The following is a 17165-nucleotide window of genomic DNA, read 5'->3' on the forward strand; positions in this document are numbered from 1 at the left end:
GCTTATCTCCCTTTCGGCTCCCCAGCCAGCCAAGGCTAAAGCCAAGGTTGTCTCAACTCTTATCACCAGGAAGTTTCTGCAGATGGCGGCTCTTACCCCCACTCCCTCCCCCCGCTCCTTCCCTACATTCCCACCTGGAACTGTTGATGCTGAACTTTTTCACACGTCAGCTGGTTGTCAGTAACGCAGCTACAGGTCTTCAACTTCAAATGCCATCTTTCCCCACCACCCATCCGCAGCTGCATGGAGGCGTGGTTGCGGCGCCCATTGGCAGCACGCTCATGTCCCCAAATGGCTGGAATCCTGCTGTTCTTCCCACCCGACCCCCTCCCCCAGCCAACCTCCCACCCAACCCTTCCCACATGCCATTGTCTCGAGTTGTTTGACTGTGTCATGCTTACATTTATGTTTGCGGAGGCGTTTTTTTTTCCTGATTTCACACTGCTTTCTCTGTTTAGGGAAATCAGTTTCAAACTGGCAGTTTTTTTCCCCTCTCCCCTCGTCTCCTTCTGTTGTTGATCCCTTTTTCACCTAAATATGGGGGCGCCGCAAATGGCTGCTCCGGTGTGTTGATGTGTCTTCTTTCACTGCAACTACCAAGTCAAATTCCTTGTATTGTTCTAAACTGTACCTGGTCAATAAAGCTCTTCTGATTCTGATTCTGATTCTTTATTACCGGGACCGGACTAGGAAGGAATAGGCATGGAGGAGTATCAGCGAGGAGTGGTAGTAGCAGGTAAAAGTTCTCTCGGTAGTTTCATCTTTGAAAGTCGGCACTGAGCTAAGATAGCATTAGCTGCTAATCACACCGGCTTTTTTCACTGGTGGTTTATGTTTATGAGAGGAGAAAAAGGAGTGCAGCTCCTCGCTTTAGCAGGCAGTGAAACTCACCGAGTTGGATGTGTCGCTGGTGGGCAGTGCTTCACTTCAAACACGCATATGACGCGAATGGGGACATTTTTTGATCCTGCAAAACCTGTGGAATGTTTTGTGCGGCAGACGCTATAAGTTAATTATGGACACAAACAAGTAAACAGCATTTAATAGCAAATGTATTCCCATTTTATTTGAATAAAGTCCAACCAACACTTCATTTTAAATGAACTGGATGTTAACGTTTCTGCTCTCATTGTCACTACTCAATAAAAATACATATTAGGTTTGTTTAGATTAAATGAGCAGTGGTTAAACCTGATACTTTTCATTTTCACTTGATGGTTATCATGAGGTTTCTTCAGCGCTAATGCTAACGAGCTAACACTACATGTGCTACGCTGCGGCAGTGAACGCTGTCAGAAGGTCCTGGTGGTGCACTGTGGACATAGTGAGCGACTCCTTTCGAACATCTCTGTGTTAAAACCAAACTGTTTTCACATACTGGACCCAAAGATGCATTATTAATCAATTTCTCGCTCACCGGCTTCTTGTTTGTTGTCTACTGGCGTGCGACGTGACGTCATAGACAGTAACGTCTTTGATATTAAAAGTGCTTTTAAAACACATCCTTAAAATTCTGCTTTGCTTAAATCCAACATGTTATTTCCTTGCATTGATTGATTGATTACCTTGTAAAATTATTTTAGATCGATTAATGTCATCAGGAAGGCCAACTTGCCGAGCACAGATCGATGTAGTTTTGTAGTTGGATAGTAGGAATATAAATCGATTCATCGATTGAATGGATGAATTGTTACACCCTTAAGCCCTATTCACAGGGGATTCGTTTTACCTAGGGACCACATGTAATAAATAAATGACCCCCCAACATCTGCTTTTATGTGGCGTATTCACACTGGATAACCGAAGCCTGAGATTTTGCTGTAATTTACGAACATCTGAAAATGTGAAAAAGTGTGTGAGTTGATGTTAAAACCACTTTGCAGTCTTTTGACCACAGCTCGGTGCTGTGTTACTGTTAGCGCTAGCCAGCTGTATTAAATAGAAGGCTACAAACGAAAAAAAAAAAAGTTTACCTTGTACTGAGATCGATTATTAGCATATATGTACATGCGCACTACCGTAAAATTAATTTTTTTCAAAAAAAATAATAATAATAATTCAGTTTTGTTTATTTTTGTTTTCAAAGTGAACGGATACATGTTTTATTAGTTTATTGGATTAGGTTAGGGTTAGGGTTACGGTTAGGGTTAGGGTTGCATGCCGCATATATGCTCATAATCAATCTCAGTACGAGGTAAACTCAGACACCGGAAACAAAACAACGCGTAATCACGCATCAGATCCCGCCCATTTCTGTCATAATCACAGAAATGCCTATTCACATTGGATTAGTAATATCACTGGACCTCGGAGTTCAGCAAAATATAGTATATATAATTACTTTACAAATTGCTGACATGGCCGATTCATACGGGATTAACATCACAGATGTTCAATGCAATTATTACAAATCGCATGTGGTCCCTATAGGTAAAACTAATCCTGTGCGAATAGGGCTTTAGTGGTGTTTTGGTCAAAAGACTGACTAAAACTAAATAAAAATTTGCTGTCAAAACAACAGTGTTAGCAAAACCTGAGACAAATGATTCACGTTCATCATTAAATTCTCATTTAGGCATTTATTGCTTCCTCTGGCCTTTCCTGTTTCTCTCTCACCTGCTCATCCGTTGTCATGCACTCACTGACTCCAGCTTTATTGTGGCCAATCTTTCTCTCCATCTCTATCATTCATTCCTCTTCTTTGTGCTTTTGTTGTTTCATTTCCTCCTACCTTTCCCCCTGTTTAATATCAGCTCCACTCCTCCTCCTCCTCCTTCCCATCTAGTCAGTATTCAGACTTCATTTCATGACTGCTGTGTCCCAAAGCTTACACATGCACACAACACATGTGCACACACACACACAGACACGCAATTTGGATTCATAGCTAAAGAGCAATTCTATTGCTTATCTTCAAATCTGTCATATCTGAGTGATATTTAGCGCTCCCAGTGTTGCATCTTTTCCTGCTTACAGAGCAATAAAGGTGTTTTATTTGCCATTAAATCATGTGATCCACTTTCTTATTTTACCCCCACACATAGCACAAAGTCTCACCTTGATGCTTTATATAGTCCAAAGCCCCTTTTTTCTTCCATCAGTGACTAGACACAGAGCTTGTGCTCCATTTCCACTCAATGATATGACACTAATTAATTTTGATGTCCCATATTAGGCAGCAGACCTAGTTAATGGGAGTGAGAGTGGCCTTTAAAGCTGTGCAGCAGACAGTGCTAGTTTGTGGCTCACCCTTATGCACATGGGAGAGGGAGTTGAGGTCTTTTCTGTCCGAATATAATTAGTTGGTGAGAGGGTTTTACATACAGTGCAAACGCTCAGCTGGAAAACCTGCTTTGATGAAAGAGGATGTAACTGTTCACCAGACGGATTATATAAGCTGTAATAGAACAAGTCTGGATACACTTGTTGTTTACCCCAAATCTATAATATTTCCTTTTTTTTTTTTAAATGAGGGAGCAAAGCTGGCTGTATTTAACATTAATGTGAAGACCTTTTGTGGCTTCTGCTGTTGGTGCAAACCAAAAACTACACATATCCAACTGTTTTTTTAAAACATACTTTAAATATAAAACAATGAAATATTACTATGTTTACAGGAGCAAATTAGACAGAGAATCTTGTTTTTAATTGTTGTTTTTACCGTGAAGCATTTTGGGCCTATACTACGAAGCCAGATAATTTTATCCTGGGATTTATCTCCGTTAGCGGGCTTCACCTAACCAAACATTGTCCGTCAGACAGAAGCTGTCCTACGAATCTAGATTACAACAAGCTAAGTTAAACGTGTTGATTTCAGCCTGGTTACTGGTGCACTCCATCACGGAGGTGGAGATTACAGCATCTGACCAATCACAATCACGGAGAAACTGGAGAGCAACTTACGTCACAATTGAGGAATAATACTTTAAAAATATGAAAAATTAAAACACATAATTCAGACCAAAAACAACACTGTTGCGGCAGTAAAAGCAGAAAGTAATTAATGTAGGAATTGATGAGTGTTAATGATTAAATTAGTGAGATTATACACGAAGAATACACTTGCCTGTGCCTCTGATGCTGTGCTCATGCAGACCCGCCTAAATCAAAAGATGGAATATATTTATATTTCAAATTATCTTACTGGACTGAGGCTCTTTGCATCACCCCAGAATACATGAATGAATGAATTAATTTATCGGTCTGAAAGCGCACAATGCATGCAGGCTTTATCAGGGTTAGGGTTAGGGTTTATCAGTGATCTGTTTATCAGCTTTATCAGCTGACTTATTTTACTTTATCAGTCCAGCGGACAAAAATCTCTATGTTTCCTGTAGGATGTCATCGGTACATGAAAGAATTGCATTGATGTCTAAATATTCTCTCTCCTGTCAGCGTCACATCAGATCCACACAGTGACGTGGTCACACATCACCATTTATTGGACAGCTTGTTGTCTACAAGATCTGATTGGTCAGGAGGCGGGACTTTAGTTCTCGCTAAGATCCTTAGAACAAAACCTGATCCCGATCAGGTTAGTCGTTCAGCCTAAGTTACCATGGTGATTTAGCTTCGTAAGAAGTTAGCCAGTTTTGTAGGACAGCGCACACTGATTAAATCCCGGAAGTTTGCGCGATAGGAGGTATTCTAGCTTTGTAGAATACCCCCCTTTGTGTTTCACTGATTTGTTTTAATGTAAAAGTGCTTGAAACAAAGATTAATTAGGCTGGATTACCTGGTAGGGAGCAATTATGTTTGGAAAATGGCCCTGGGTAATATGGCTCTCCAAATAACCTAGAGGGAGATGATGAAGCTGTGTCTCACGAGCAGATGTTCTGCTGCTGCTTGCTGCCTGAATAGATGTCGCTGTGTAGAACACAAAACAACATACAATGACTAATCTGCATTGATTGTACCTTCAAAGCACTTATTTATAGTATGATATACAAAAATGAAATGTATATTGTATTTAGAAATAAAAACAGATCATGAAAAGTAATTCTACTTCAGTCATATTCCAAAATTTAATACATTTACATTTTTCTTCACAGAAAGGCTCAGGTACAAACTGTGAGGCCTCTTGTGATGCAGGCTTCCTGTTGTGGCTGCAAATATTTTTTCATTGCTCCTGGAAAAATGCAAATAATAAACATTGATTTATTTGGAAAATAGGTTTCATTGGAGCCAACAGCCAATCGTACAATAAACACAGAGTTTATCTTAAGGTTCCTCCAATACATTCTTGGTGTTTCTACTTTATTCTAGTGTTGTGTTCAAGACCACACTATCCGAGACCAAGACTTGCCCGAGACCAGAATGCACAGAGACCAAGACAAGACCAAGACTTTCGGGAGCCGAGACCGAGTCAAGACCAAGACCATAAACATTTTTTTTGAATTTTAAAAAGTATATAAATAAATAAAATTATGACAAGGTTCGACCGTTATATAACATTCTCTCTTTAGTTTTAGTTTCTTTTAAAAACATTTGACGGACAAAAAAGTTGCCTGCAAAAAATTAACTAAAGTACTAAAACTACTACTGCTACTGATAAATTCACAATTATTCTACATATTTGAAAGCAAGAATTTTATGTCAGCTGAATGTACAGCAAGTGTTTAAAAGCATTTCTGCCAAGAAATAACATGGCTGGTCACCTACACCGCAGAGTGTTTCCTCTTTGCTCTGCTTTTACAAATGTATTCTTTGTGGTTCGTGAAACCAGATTTCACAACCAACAAGTTAGCGAACATGTTTAGCTCTGCCTCTCTCTCCTGCTTGTGTGTGCGAGTGTGTCACACACGTCACACAGTCACATTAAGGAAGGTTGCGGTCATTATACGGGGTTGATTAAAGAATGAATAAAGGATTGTTTTATCCCGTTCTTCTCCGTGTTATTATCACATTATAAAAAAGTTTAAAAACAGCAGGAATTAGTCCTGGTCTAAAACTGTCTTGATGGAAAATCCCGAGTCTGGGCAGCGAAATACTTCCGAGTCCGAGACGAGACCGAGACCTTTAAAATTTGGTCTCGAGACCAAGACCGGTCTTGACTCGTACAACACTACTTTGTTCTGATGCTTTTACCCTAAATTGACTTTATTCACCCAATGTCAGCTTGGCAGCCATTTGCAAGACATTTACAACTACTCTGGGGTTATGATAGCTAGGGAATCTGGCTGTGAGAAGTAACTTTAGTAGTAGTAATGACAGTATAGTACTGCTATTTTATTTAATACAGCTAGCTTAGCTTTTCTGCTGCTGTTAGTCAAAATTAAAGAATCAACATCTCATCTATCTATAAAAGCAAGGAATCTCTGTCTGTCTGTTTGTGTGTCTATGTGTCTGTCTGTCTGCCTGTGCCTTAAATATCTCTGGTGTTCAGGGACAGACAGAGCTCCTTGCTACATTGCTGCAGCTTGGTTCAAAGCTGTGCAACGTCGCATTTGTTTGTATTGTAATGCTACAGTTAATGAATAATTTCATAAAATTGTCTACCGCCCAGAGCCAATCACTGCACAGCTCCGCTCCGGTGCGTGCCAGAGCCAGTCACAGTGGCGAGCTAGAGTCACGTGTGCGGCCAGAGCCAATCGCTGAAGAGCTTGAGTAGCTACGTGAACATGCACCAGACGTGCACCCACACAGCCAAGCAGACACACGAGTGAGAGAGAGGAAGATAGTTTAAGTCTCTTTCACAAGTTTTGAGCTCCTGTGGACTTCTCTTTTGAGGAAACATACTTTTTGACTGTTCCTTATTACTTTTCAAAATGTTTATTTTTATTTTATTTTTAAATCAACGCGAGTTACACCGGATGGAGGGGTAGACCAGAGAAGGGGGGGGGCTGTCTGAGCAGCCGCACTCACACTGATATACTGCTCGCTACGTTACATCTGTTTGTATATTAATTACTAACCTTGGATGATAAGCACCCCTGCACTAAAAAATGTTAAATGCTAAATAAATACTTTTATTTATACAAATGTATGTGTCTTTTATCAGATTGTACTTCAACTGCAGCAAAGGTGCAAACTTTATCAATTTTTCATAGAAATAAACCAGGGAAATTGCACACTACTTACTTTGCATCCGCACATACACCCCTTTATAACACTACAGAGTATGTACACCTTTTGGTACATCCAACCTTCAAACACATACTCATTTTGCCATAATTGAGAACTCTACTTAAGCTCCCACATGAATACATACTTCCGACAGGCACTGTACTAGTAGTTAATTAAAGTTACATACCGCTGCTTTGTGCCAGTTTTTCCTCCTCCTCCTTACTTCGCTTTCTCAAAGCAGCACCTGACTTCTTGAATGCCCTTTTCATTATAAAAGATGTCATTTTTACCATCAATTGAAGAAGCTGGGATGCGCTGCCCCTCCCCCACCTCACCTACCACTAGAAACAGTGAGCAGGTCAACGGGTCAGCACATAGATTTTTCATATTGAGATTTTCTGTTCTTTTTATTATTTATTTAAAAGTAAAAGTGTCACGTAAATGTGAAGGATGGGTTGAAATTTATTATTTGTATCTTTCATTTATTTTATTTTTTTCATTTCTTCAGTTTTTGCACCCCTCCAGCAGATGACGCCCCAGGCAACTGCCTGGTTCGCCCAAAGCTGGAAAAATTGTCTCAAAAAAGTCCTGCTTAATATTTCCTTTTCTCTGTTACTGGTTGATTTTGTCCTCTTTGGTTAGTACTCATAAACTTTCTGAATGCATACAGAAACATGGTTAATAAAGGTGGGACAATACATTGTTTGACAAGATGTTGCAATATTAAAAGTTGAGGGTATGAGTGGTATTGCGGGGGTTCAGATAAAAGCATTCAAATGATTTACTACACACCAGATTGTTAAGGTTTGTTTTTATTACCTTATCTGAGCTATTATTTTCTCAGGTCTGTTTGCATGATTACATCAAAAGTAATAAAAAATGTAACCAAAGATAGACCTTACCTCATGGAAGATTCTATTATATTTTAGAGGGGATCAAGTTTAATATACTGATTCTGGATCATTTTCAAAAATTTTAAAATCCTCATTTACCTAACTGAATCTGGATCGGGTCAGATTGCACATTTCATCACGATTTAAAAAAAAAAATAAAACGGGGGTGCCCATACATTTGGACCTATTGTATCGTTATTAATGAGGAGAGAAGTTTCTTCCAAGCCTTTAAAGTGTGAATTAAAATGGTTCTATTATCAGGATCATTGGTCCAGATAACTGTGAATATCTAGCAAAGAGGAGATTTAGCACATGGCAGAAGTTTGTTCCTATTTCATATTTTCCTCATGAGTTGAAATGGTCATAACCCGACAAAGCATTTAAGTCTGTCCAGAGTTAAAGTCAAATCAAAGCATGGTTATTTTTCCAATTTTTTTTTTGTCTTTTTCCTGTTAAAAAATGGTATCGTTATTGTGAGCCCATTACTGTCTATCGCATTATATCATAAATTCAGTGTATCGTCCCTCTATCAATAAATAATGATGAACACAAAGTGGATAAGTAGTGTTGACAGTTGAGCATGAATTGACCTTAAAGCTGCTATCTGTCATTTCTGAGAAACATCTCGGTGTCCCTCCCTAAACAGCGTCCCTTCCTCCCATTACCTCTGCCAATCTACCAGAAGCCACACCTCTACTTTTCTGCATGCGTATCACAGAACATAACAAGGTCGCGTTGGGTCACATTGATATAGGTCTATGGGTCAGGTAAGAGCCAAAATCATATTTACCTGTTTAATATTGTGACACGCGGCCTTGTTTCAGTGCAGAGTTCAGCATTCACTTTGATTGACAGTCTCAAAAACAGGAAGTCGAAGCCTATTGGCTGGGAGCACTCGGCGATCGTTTCCATTTGTATAGGGGTCTATAGGACGGTAGGCGGGACTTATATACATTAATGTATATAAATGACCACCAGCAGTAGACCATAGTAAAAGACTAGTTAGGTATTTTTTTCGCATTTCAAAAGAATCATACATAAATATAGATTTATCAGAAACTCCGGATATCAGCTTTAAAATAAGCAAAAAGAAACAAATGCTTGGAATTGATTTGTTGGATTCACTCACAAGGTTGACAGCAGGAACCAACTGCATCTAAAAGTCATGTAAATGAGGGCATTGCACTGCCTGCCTCTCACACTTATATCTGGAAATTGTGTGCAGAAAGAGTGTGCAGGGACTATGTGAGTCTCAAACGTTGAATGAACAGCCAAAGTGCTCCCAACATCATCACTTTTGCTTCATGGACGTCCATTAACCCCACTCCTCACCCTTCTCTCTCCAGACAAGTTGCTTCTGTTTACACTCCCTCTCAATTACAGCTACAAGCTTCTGAGAGCTTTAACCTCTCCCTCAGTGTGTCTATCTCTTTCTCACACATTGGCATTAAAGGCTTCCAGCGCACACTTTCCTTTATTGCAACAATGGACTTCTTGTTCCTGCTGGTGCTCAACGATTCACCGGAGCAGGGTTTGGACACGCACCACTAGCCATCAAATCCCCACAGGCAATGCAATCGTGATCACACCAGCGTAGGTTCCCACAACTTCCCCAAATATGTGTGCGCTGAGCTGTGATCTTTCAGTAAAAGGATTTACGGTTGGCTTCCTAAGCTATCAGTCAAAGATAGTTCAAAGGTGCAAGATAGTCAACAATGACCTAGAGCAATTTCTATCACAGCGGGGGCCACAAAAATATGATTGTCTAATCCGAGGGCCACATTATGAACATTCATGTACATGGAATCTTGTTAGATGCATAAACAACATATCTGAATGAAAGATGGACAAGATCTCTGTCTCTCTGTCTGTGCTCACAGCAGTGACGTGCTGTGAGCACTAGGATTGGGTAGGCAGGGAGTTGCAAATCGAGACTACCAATGTCAACACCCAATGACAATTTCATATATTTCTGCTGGCAAGCGTTAAGTAAATTCAATTAAATTATTTACTTTATTTGCATAGTGCAATTTACAACAAAATCATCTCATATATCTCATGACACGACAGCTCATCCATTGTTTGTGTTGGAAACACAGAAACACGGAGAAAATGACAACAACAACAACAACAACTCAGAACAGCCTCAGTGAGGTGCACCCACAAAACCAATCCTTCATTTTACTGTGGAAAATACCAACAATTTTCTGACCTTACATTTGCTGAAGCTCTGGTAACTCAGGTGTTGGTCTCCCATCTTTTAAAAGCTGTCGTTTTTCCTCTAAAGAAAGTTTCTCTATCGTCTCTAGCGCTGTCATCCTGCCTGTTGTGTTATCCCGCCTACTCGCTAGAGAACGTAGCAGCAGCGGCCTCGCTGTATCAATTCACTAATGCACTGTGAACTTACGTATAGCATTTAGCATAGCACGGTTATGTCCAAAGAGCTGCCTTTTTACGTAAATGGTTTTCATCTTGGGGAACTGACTGCGCATGCGCAAACATATAAACACCTTATGGAAACAGAGGCAGAGCAGCAATGTGCTTTTGAGAGAGGGTGTGGCCTCCTCCTGTCTTACAGCGGTTGTGAGACTGTGCAATGTCTTGGCCATACCAGGAAATAGCAATGTTTAGTAATTTGAGCTATGAAAAGCACAAAATGCTGACACTTTGAAACTTATAGGTACTGTAGGCTATCAGGAATGGAAAAATAAATCATTTATAATTATATTATAATTAAAACAAATAATCAAAATATCAATTCATTCTTGGGTAGGCACTGCCTACCTTGCCTACCCTGACTGTATGCCACTGACTCACAGGGAGTATTTTAAAGACGTGAAAAAGTCCATCACTTACTGTACCTATGAGACCTCCATGCTGCACAGTTTAATAACAAAAATGTGGTTATAACCTGCAGCTGCACAGACTGTATCACCCACAGACATATCATTCACTAAGCTCAGCCTGAATGGAGACAAATTCATTTTGAGAAAATCTATGTCCAAAGGACAGTAATTCACCTTTCGGTTTCTCATTTTTCCTCCTGCAGGCATAAACCAAGGCAGCTGCTACAGGATCAACCATTTCCCTGATGACAATGACTACGACACAGACAGCTCTGAATACCTGCTACGTAAGTGTTGGCTGAGATCTTTTTTGTGCATTCTGAGAATCTTCCATTGTGCAGCTGGAAGCTCACTGACCTTTAGCGTCTTGTAATGGGAGCTGGTTTCAAACGGAAATTGCTTTATTATTGAGAATGTGGACATGAATAGAGAATTGGAATTAGTTTTAATAGATCAATGTCCCTCGTGTTTTTCTTTCGAAATGTAGTTTTCTCAAGATCTATAATACTGTATTGTGTTTTTGTTTTGCTTTGAATGCTTGATTTTTCCATTCAAACTTATTGGAACAGTGAACACAGCGCCCCCTTCGTTAGTCATTCTTAATACAGTTTACTATATAAATTCTACTTACTCCGTGAGGTTATACTTGCGGAATTACTGTATACCCGAGGGCTAATACTGAGAGTTATACTGATTCTAAGGAGTTATTCTGACTCTGAAAGGCAATGCTGACAGATAGTCAGATAGTCGGTCAAACTCCTGAAGTTTGCAGACGACACGACCATCATCGGTCTCATCTCTGATGGAGACGAGTCAGACTACAGGTGGGAGACAGACCGGCTGGTGTCCTGGTGCAGCCAGAACAACCTGGAGGTCAACGCTTTAAAGACAGTGGAGATGATAGCAGACTTCAGGAAGAAGCTCAAACTTTGTGAGCGTGCAAACTCTGCTCCGCGTACCTGGTGTCACACAAAGAACTTTAATGTTTTAAATGACCTATATACTATATTGAGTTAATTCAATTATTCACTGTAATAGCATCTTTACTTCAATAACAGCTTTTAAATCATTTGCCTGATTTGGGGAGAAGAACAAAGATGACTTGTTGAATATTGGACAAAGCCCAAACTCAGCCCATTACCCAGACTAAATGAGAAAAGGGTCAAACAAAAGTCTTTACAGCTGAATAAGTTCATCACTCCTTTGGATTCACAATAAAGGCTGAGTCACTACCTCAAATATAATTGAATGTCAGCAAAAGCTCTCCCTGCGTTTCACAGTTGATGAATGAAACTTTGACAAATCAGGACTTTGAAGCTAAAATCTGAGTTGAGAGGAGATGAATTAGTCTCATAAGGTGGATTTGCACAAAGGGATTGTGTCTAAAGTGTGTTAATGGCGCATCTTTTCTAAAGTTGCTCCTTAACTCAGTCCTGTCTTGATCATTTGTGCAGGTATAGTTCGGGCCTCCAGCGTGTTCCCCATCCTCAGCACCATCCTGCTGATGCTCGGTGGGTTGTGTGTCGGCATTGGTCGAGTCTACAGCAAGACAAACAATGTCCTCCTCAGCGCTGGCATCCTTTTTGTAGCTGCAGGTAAGAGATGTGGAGTGTGAGCAGAGCTTTCAGTGAGGAGCAATCACGAGGGCCGGGGGTTAAAACCAGCTGTAGCTGTTCCCACTCAACGTTCTTGAAGCCAAAATACTGTGCTTAGGGGCGCTTCCATCTTGCAAATTTCATGTCATTTGGAGCCAGAGTCTGCTCAGTAAAGTCCGGTTAACAAAAAAAACACAATATATTTCAACTCAAATATCTAGTTATATGACGTCTCGGTTTTCCTTCACGATGTAACTGCTATTCACAAAGAGAGCTACTCAAAACCCGTGGCTGTCAACCATCGTCATACAGTATATGTAAAATCTTGTTTTTCAACCTCAAATAACTTATTTAAAACAAACTTCACAGAATAATGAGCACTTGAACATAATGTAGGGTGATAATAACTAATGATCACAGCCTAGTTTAGGTTTGGAAAAAAATTATGTGATGAGTATTTTAACTTTACAGTTTAACCCACATTCCATCTATTATAATTCAGGAGGTGGGGTTTATGACCTATACTGCAGCCAGTCAGCAGGGGGAGCTCTAAAAATAAAAGCTTCACTCGGCATGGAGCTTGTCCCCTCCATTCTTTTTACAGTCTATGGTTTAAACAGAGCCAGGGCAGCTTGATCTGAGCTCCCTGTGGTCCCATTTGTACTCTCACAATGGTGCAATCAAGAAGGCAAACTCTATCCACTGCTGATGAAGGTCACGCTCTTTTCCTCACGTGAATCACACACCAATGATGAAGGCGTGTGACTTTCAGGGTCCTGGTGGTGATCAGAAGTCTATAATCACTGACTGATGCACAGCAGGGGTTTGTAATAATGATAAAGTCATGGATACTTAGCAGGGTTTTTTTTATCAAAGTTTTTCCACCATTATGCATGTTTACAAGCATTTGGCCCTTTTATCCTTCAATTTTTGTCTTGTTCTTTCGTCTTATCTCTAATCAGGTTTAAGCAACATCATTGGCATCATAGTCTACATCTCCAGCAATGCCGGTGACCCCAACGACAAACGTGACGATGACAAGAAGTACACCTACTCCTACGGCTGGTCTTTCTACTTTGGCGCCCTCTCCTTCATTGTAGCTGAAACCGTAGCCGTCCTCGCCATCAATATCTACATCGAGAAAAACAAGGAAGTCCGCTGGAGAGCGCGACGTGAGTTCATCCGCTCACTCTCCTCCTCGTCTCCATACTCAAGGATACCTAGCTTCCGTTACCGCCGGCGGGCCTCCCACGCCAGCTCTCACTCCACCGAGGCCTCGCGGGAAAACTCCCCAGGGGTTGGGCTTAAAAGAGCTCCTTCCTCCGGTGGACCCATGGATGAGCTGTCCATGTACGCTCTGGCAAGAGACAGCGTGACAGATGACGCTTACAGCCCTGAGCACGAGGCAGCTGCAGAATTCTTACAGGTCCATAACTGTTTCCCCAATGATTTAAAGGACGGGGTGAACCGCAGGACCACACCGGTGTGAGCTCATGGTTCACTTGGACAAAGGATAACTCAATTAAACAAGTCGTTTGACTGTCTAGGAGAGATATGGTTCATTTGGAGCCAGAAAGAGCCAGCCAGCCAGACAGACACAACCTGACTCAATTATCTGCTTAGAGAAAGATCATCAAAGCAGATCTGAGTTTTATTGTCTTTGCTGCAGCCAAGACAAAAGTAGGGTCATCCAACAACCGTGTTCAGAGAATGAAAAGAACAACACATCGATCGCAACTTTACACGTGTTTGGCCATCATACATTGTGAAGACGACCTTTTGCGAGACAACCATTGAGTTACAACCACCAACAGTGTTCTAACCATGTGTAGATAAAATAATATTTAGTTGTCACTATTTCACTAAATTATATGTTGTGAATTTATTTAAATGTATTCCAACACGTTATTGTGAGCTGTAAGCAGTCAATACGGCCCAGGGAAGATTTAGGGGTTAAGAGTCTCTGAGACGCCCATGAACACTCCCCCTTCAAACATTGAATATTGTATTATTAGCATTCATCATTTTGATAACCATTCTACTGTTTTAGTGAGCTTACACTGTACCATTCAACACAATGCTTGAACTCCCTCACTTCATCACTCCAGTGAGTGACGCGATGATCAGGGAACACTCTAACATGATATAAAGCTTAAAAAAGTGATTTTCACATGATACCACCCCCCCTTTTAAATAGTAACTAAACCCCATAACTGTATTTGGTATAAAGTAGTGTTGTTGATGGCTTCTTGTCCAAATGTTGGCATTTTAGTTATTTAAAGTATTTAATTTTGGCATATTTTGTTGTAAAATTGTAAAAGTGACTGCCTTCTATGGGTTGAAACCTGGCTATTTCAATAGAATTTTGCAGTTGGATGAGAACAGTGGTTTGTGATGCTTTGGTGGCTTCTTACATCACAGACCTCCACTGTTGGCCCCGCCCCACCTATAAAAACTAACACTTGTGGGGAGTAAATTGGACAAAAAGGATCCAGCAGCACATTGAGTGTGGGTCCTTTAACACACCATTAACCAAGAACAACAACAACAACAACAACAACAACGAATGAAATAAAACATTTACAGTTGCTGACGATTTGGACCTATTCAAGTTGGTTGCAACACTCCAATAACCAAGAAAAAAGAAGAAGAAGAGTAGGTTGGACTGAGATAATTGTGAAAAAAAGGTATATTGAGTATTGAATAGGTAGTTGGCATAGCAACTACTACTTTAGAGATGTTATAGTATAGACTGGGCATGTCTTTACTCCAGAAGTCCCACCCATAATCAAGGCATTCTTTGAATTTCCAGCCAACACGTAGGTCAGCTAAAACCTCAGGATTTAGTTACTCTTTAACTACTACACCTCAGCCTCCTGACAGACTAGGAAAATAAAATGTCCTGCTTAATAGCCTTCTTTTCCAACCATCAGGCAAGAGCCGTTTCTGGCTATATGCGGTCTATGCAAATACTAGGGGAGCTAAAGCTAAGTTCTGGTACTTAGATCCGGAAAATGTTGAAATGTTTATTGATAATGAAAGGTTGTCATGACTGTAGCACAAATATTTGATAAAGTGTATCAGATTGTTGCAGATTATGGATTGTTTCATGGATTAGGAATCTCTCCACATAGTAAAAGCACACAGCATATAGCATATAGGACCCCTTACAAAGCCAGAAACAGCTCTGCATCAGGCCATAGATTCTCCCAAAATGGTGCTAAATGACATTAACCACTTTGTAAGTGCTCAGTTTATGTGTAACATCAAAATGTGTGAACTAGCTTGGGTAATGTCTTCATGTTTGGTTCTGCCTTATAATAACAAGGCAGGACATTTTGGACGTTTTCATAAAAACATAAATTAAAAAAAATGAATGTATTAAACAAAAAAGTATGGAAGAGGATTACGGCCACTGTAAAAAAAAAAAATGCAGAGCCAGTAGTGGAAGAAAAAAAAAAAAATCACAAAATTAATCTTAATTGTTTTTGTCTTATTTTTTGTCTTGATTATTATTGAATTGACCCAAATGAGTTATTTTAAATGATTCCTCAGGCCAATATACAACGCTTGACAGTATCAATGCTCTGAGCGAGGCTTTCCTCTTGAGATAACGACTACGTTAGTTTGGAGAGACGGACAGTCTTTCACCAGGTCATGTGACCTGGAGAATGCCTGAAGAACGTTTCACTTTACGGCAGTCACGTGACAACAGGCTCTGATATATATAGTTCTAACGTGACGTCACAGCATATGGGCATTTCCCGACCCGTTGCCATTGCTGTGGGCAGCTGAAACAAGTTTAGCCTCTGTTTACAGCCAAAAGAGCACAATATGGTAGGTTTGTGTTGGGTTAATGGTGCACTAATCGCCGCGATAGTTCAGTTAAAGGTGGAATCTTTAGTAAGGGTAGTCGGCAAGTCAGATCCGTAACTTCTGGATAAGGATTAGCTCAAACAGCTGGGTCGGTCGGGCTGGGGTGCGAAGCGGGGCTGGGCCGTGGTTACAGTCTATGGGAGTGGACGGATGACCCGACGTGTGCGGGGTTGCCTGTCCACCGTCCGCCACGCTGACCCTCGGCAAAGGGGGCCGATGACAGCGACAAGGCCAGGGAGTGGGGGGAGGGCTACCGACGCAGCGAGGAGGAGTGCGGAGGGAGAGAAGGGCGGCTGCTCCTCCAGCTGTGGTGCGAGCCCAGCCCCACTTTGCACCCCAGCCCTTAGAGCCAATGCTTATCCTGAAGTTACAGGTCAACTACTGTCTACATACATAATCAAAAGACAAGGGAGGCTGGCTCGACTGACTGTTTGTTAATTCTTGCGACAGTGCTGCGGCGCTTGTGGCCACTAGGGGCGCTTGCTTGAAAGCTACAGGTCTAGCATCCCTAGTGGCCAAAAGTTACACAGTGTGCCTTTAAATATTTTTAAAAAAAATTCTGATCTTAACTTTTTTCCATTCCTGTCCCCCCCCCCCCCCCCCCCCCCCCCCATTTTCATCTGTTACTAATTTGGGACGCCTGCAAGCTCCTCCCACTCAAAACACAGGTGGAGGCAGGACTGGAAAAAATAGTTAAGACTGAAAAAAAAAAAAGGAAAAAGATAAACAATAATACAAAAAAAATTTATAATTATGAAATTAATAATAATAATAATCAAGTCTAAAAAAAAAACCATTAATTAAAATTCATACATAAAATTACAATTACAAAAATTACATGTGTGATTTACTTCCACTACTGGCACTTTTTCTTTTTCTTTCCCAGTGAC

General features: G+C 40.7%; 1 protein-coding gene across 1 annotated transcript in view; it reads left to right on the top strand.

The window, feature by feature from the left end:
* LOC114468267 (voltage-dependent calcium channel gamma-4 subunit-like) overlaps positions 1 to 16848 on the top strand; it is a 37820-nt gene extending 20972 nt beyond the window's left edge. Inside the window, exons 2-4 of the mRNA XM_028455055.1 lie at positions 11008 to 11091; positions 12259 to 12399; positions 13362 to 16848. Of these exons, the coding sequence (XP_028310856.1) occupies positions 11008 to 11091; positions 12259 to 12399; positions 13362 to 13888 (752 nt within the window). The 3' untranslated portion in view covers positions 13889 to 16848. The remainder of the gene's footprint in view (positions 1 to 11007; positions 11092 to 12258; positions 12400 to 13361) is intronic.
* Positions 16849 to 17165: the final 317 nt, after the last annotated feature.

Source organism: Gouania willdenowi, chromosome 8, assembly GCF_900634775.1.
Source record: "Gouania willdenowi chromosome 8, fGouWil2.1, whole genome shotgun sequence".
NCBI lineage: Eukaryota > Metazoa > Chordata > Actinopteri > Blenniiformes > Gobiesocidae > Gouania > Gouania willdenowi.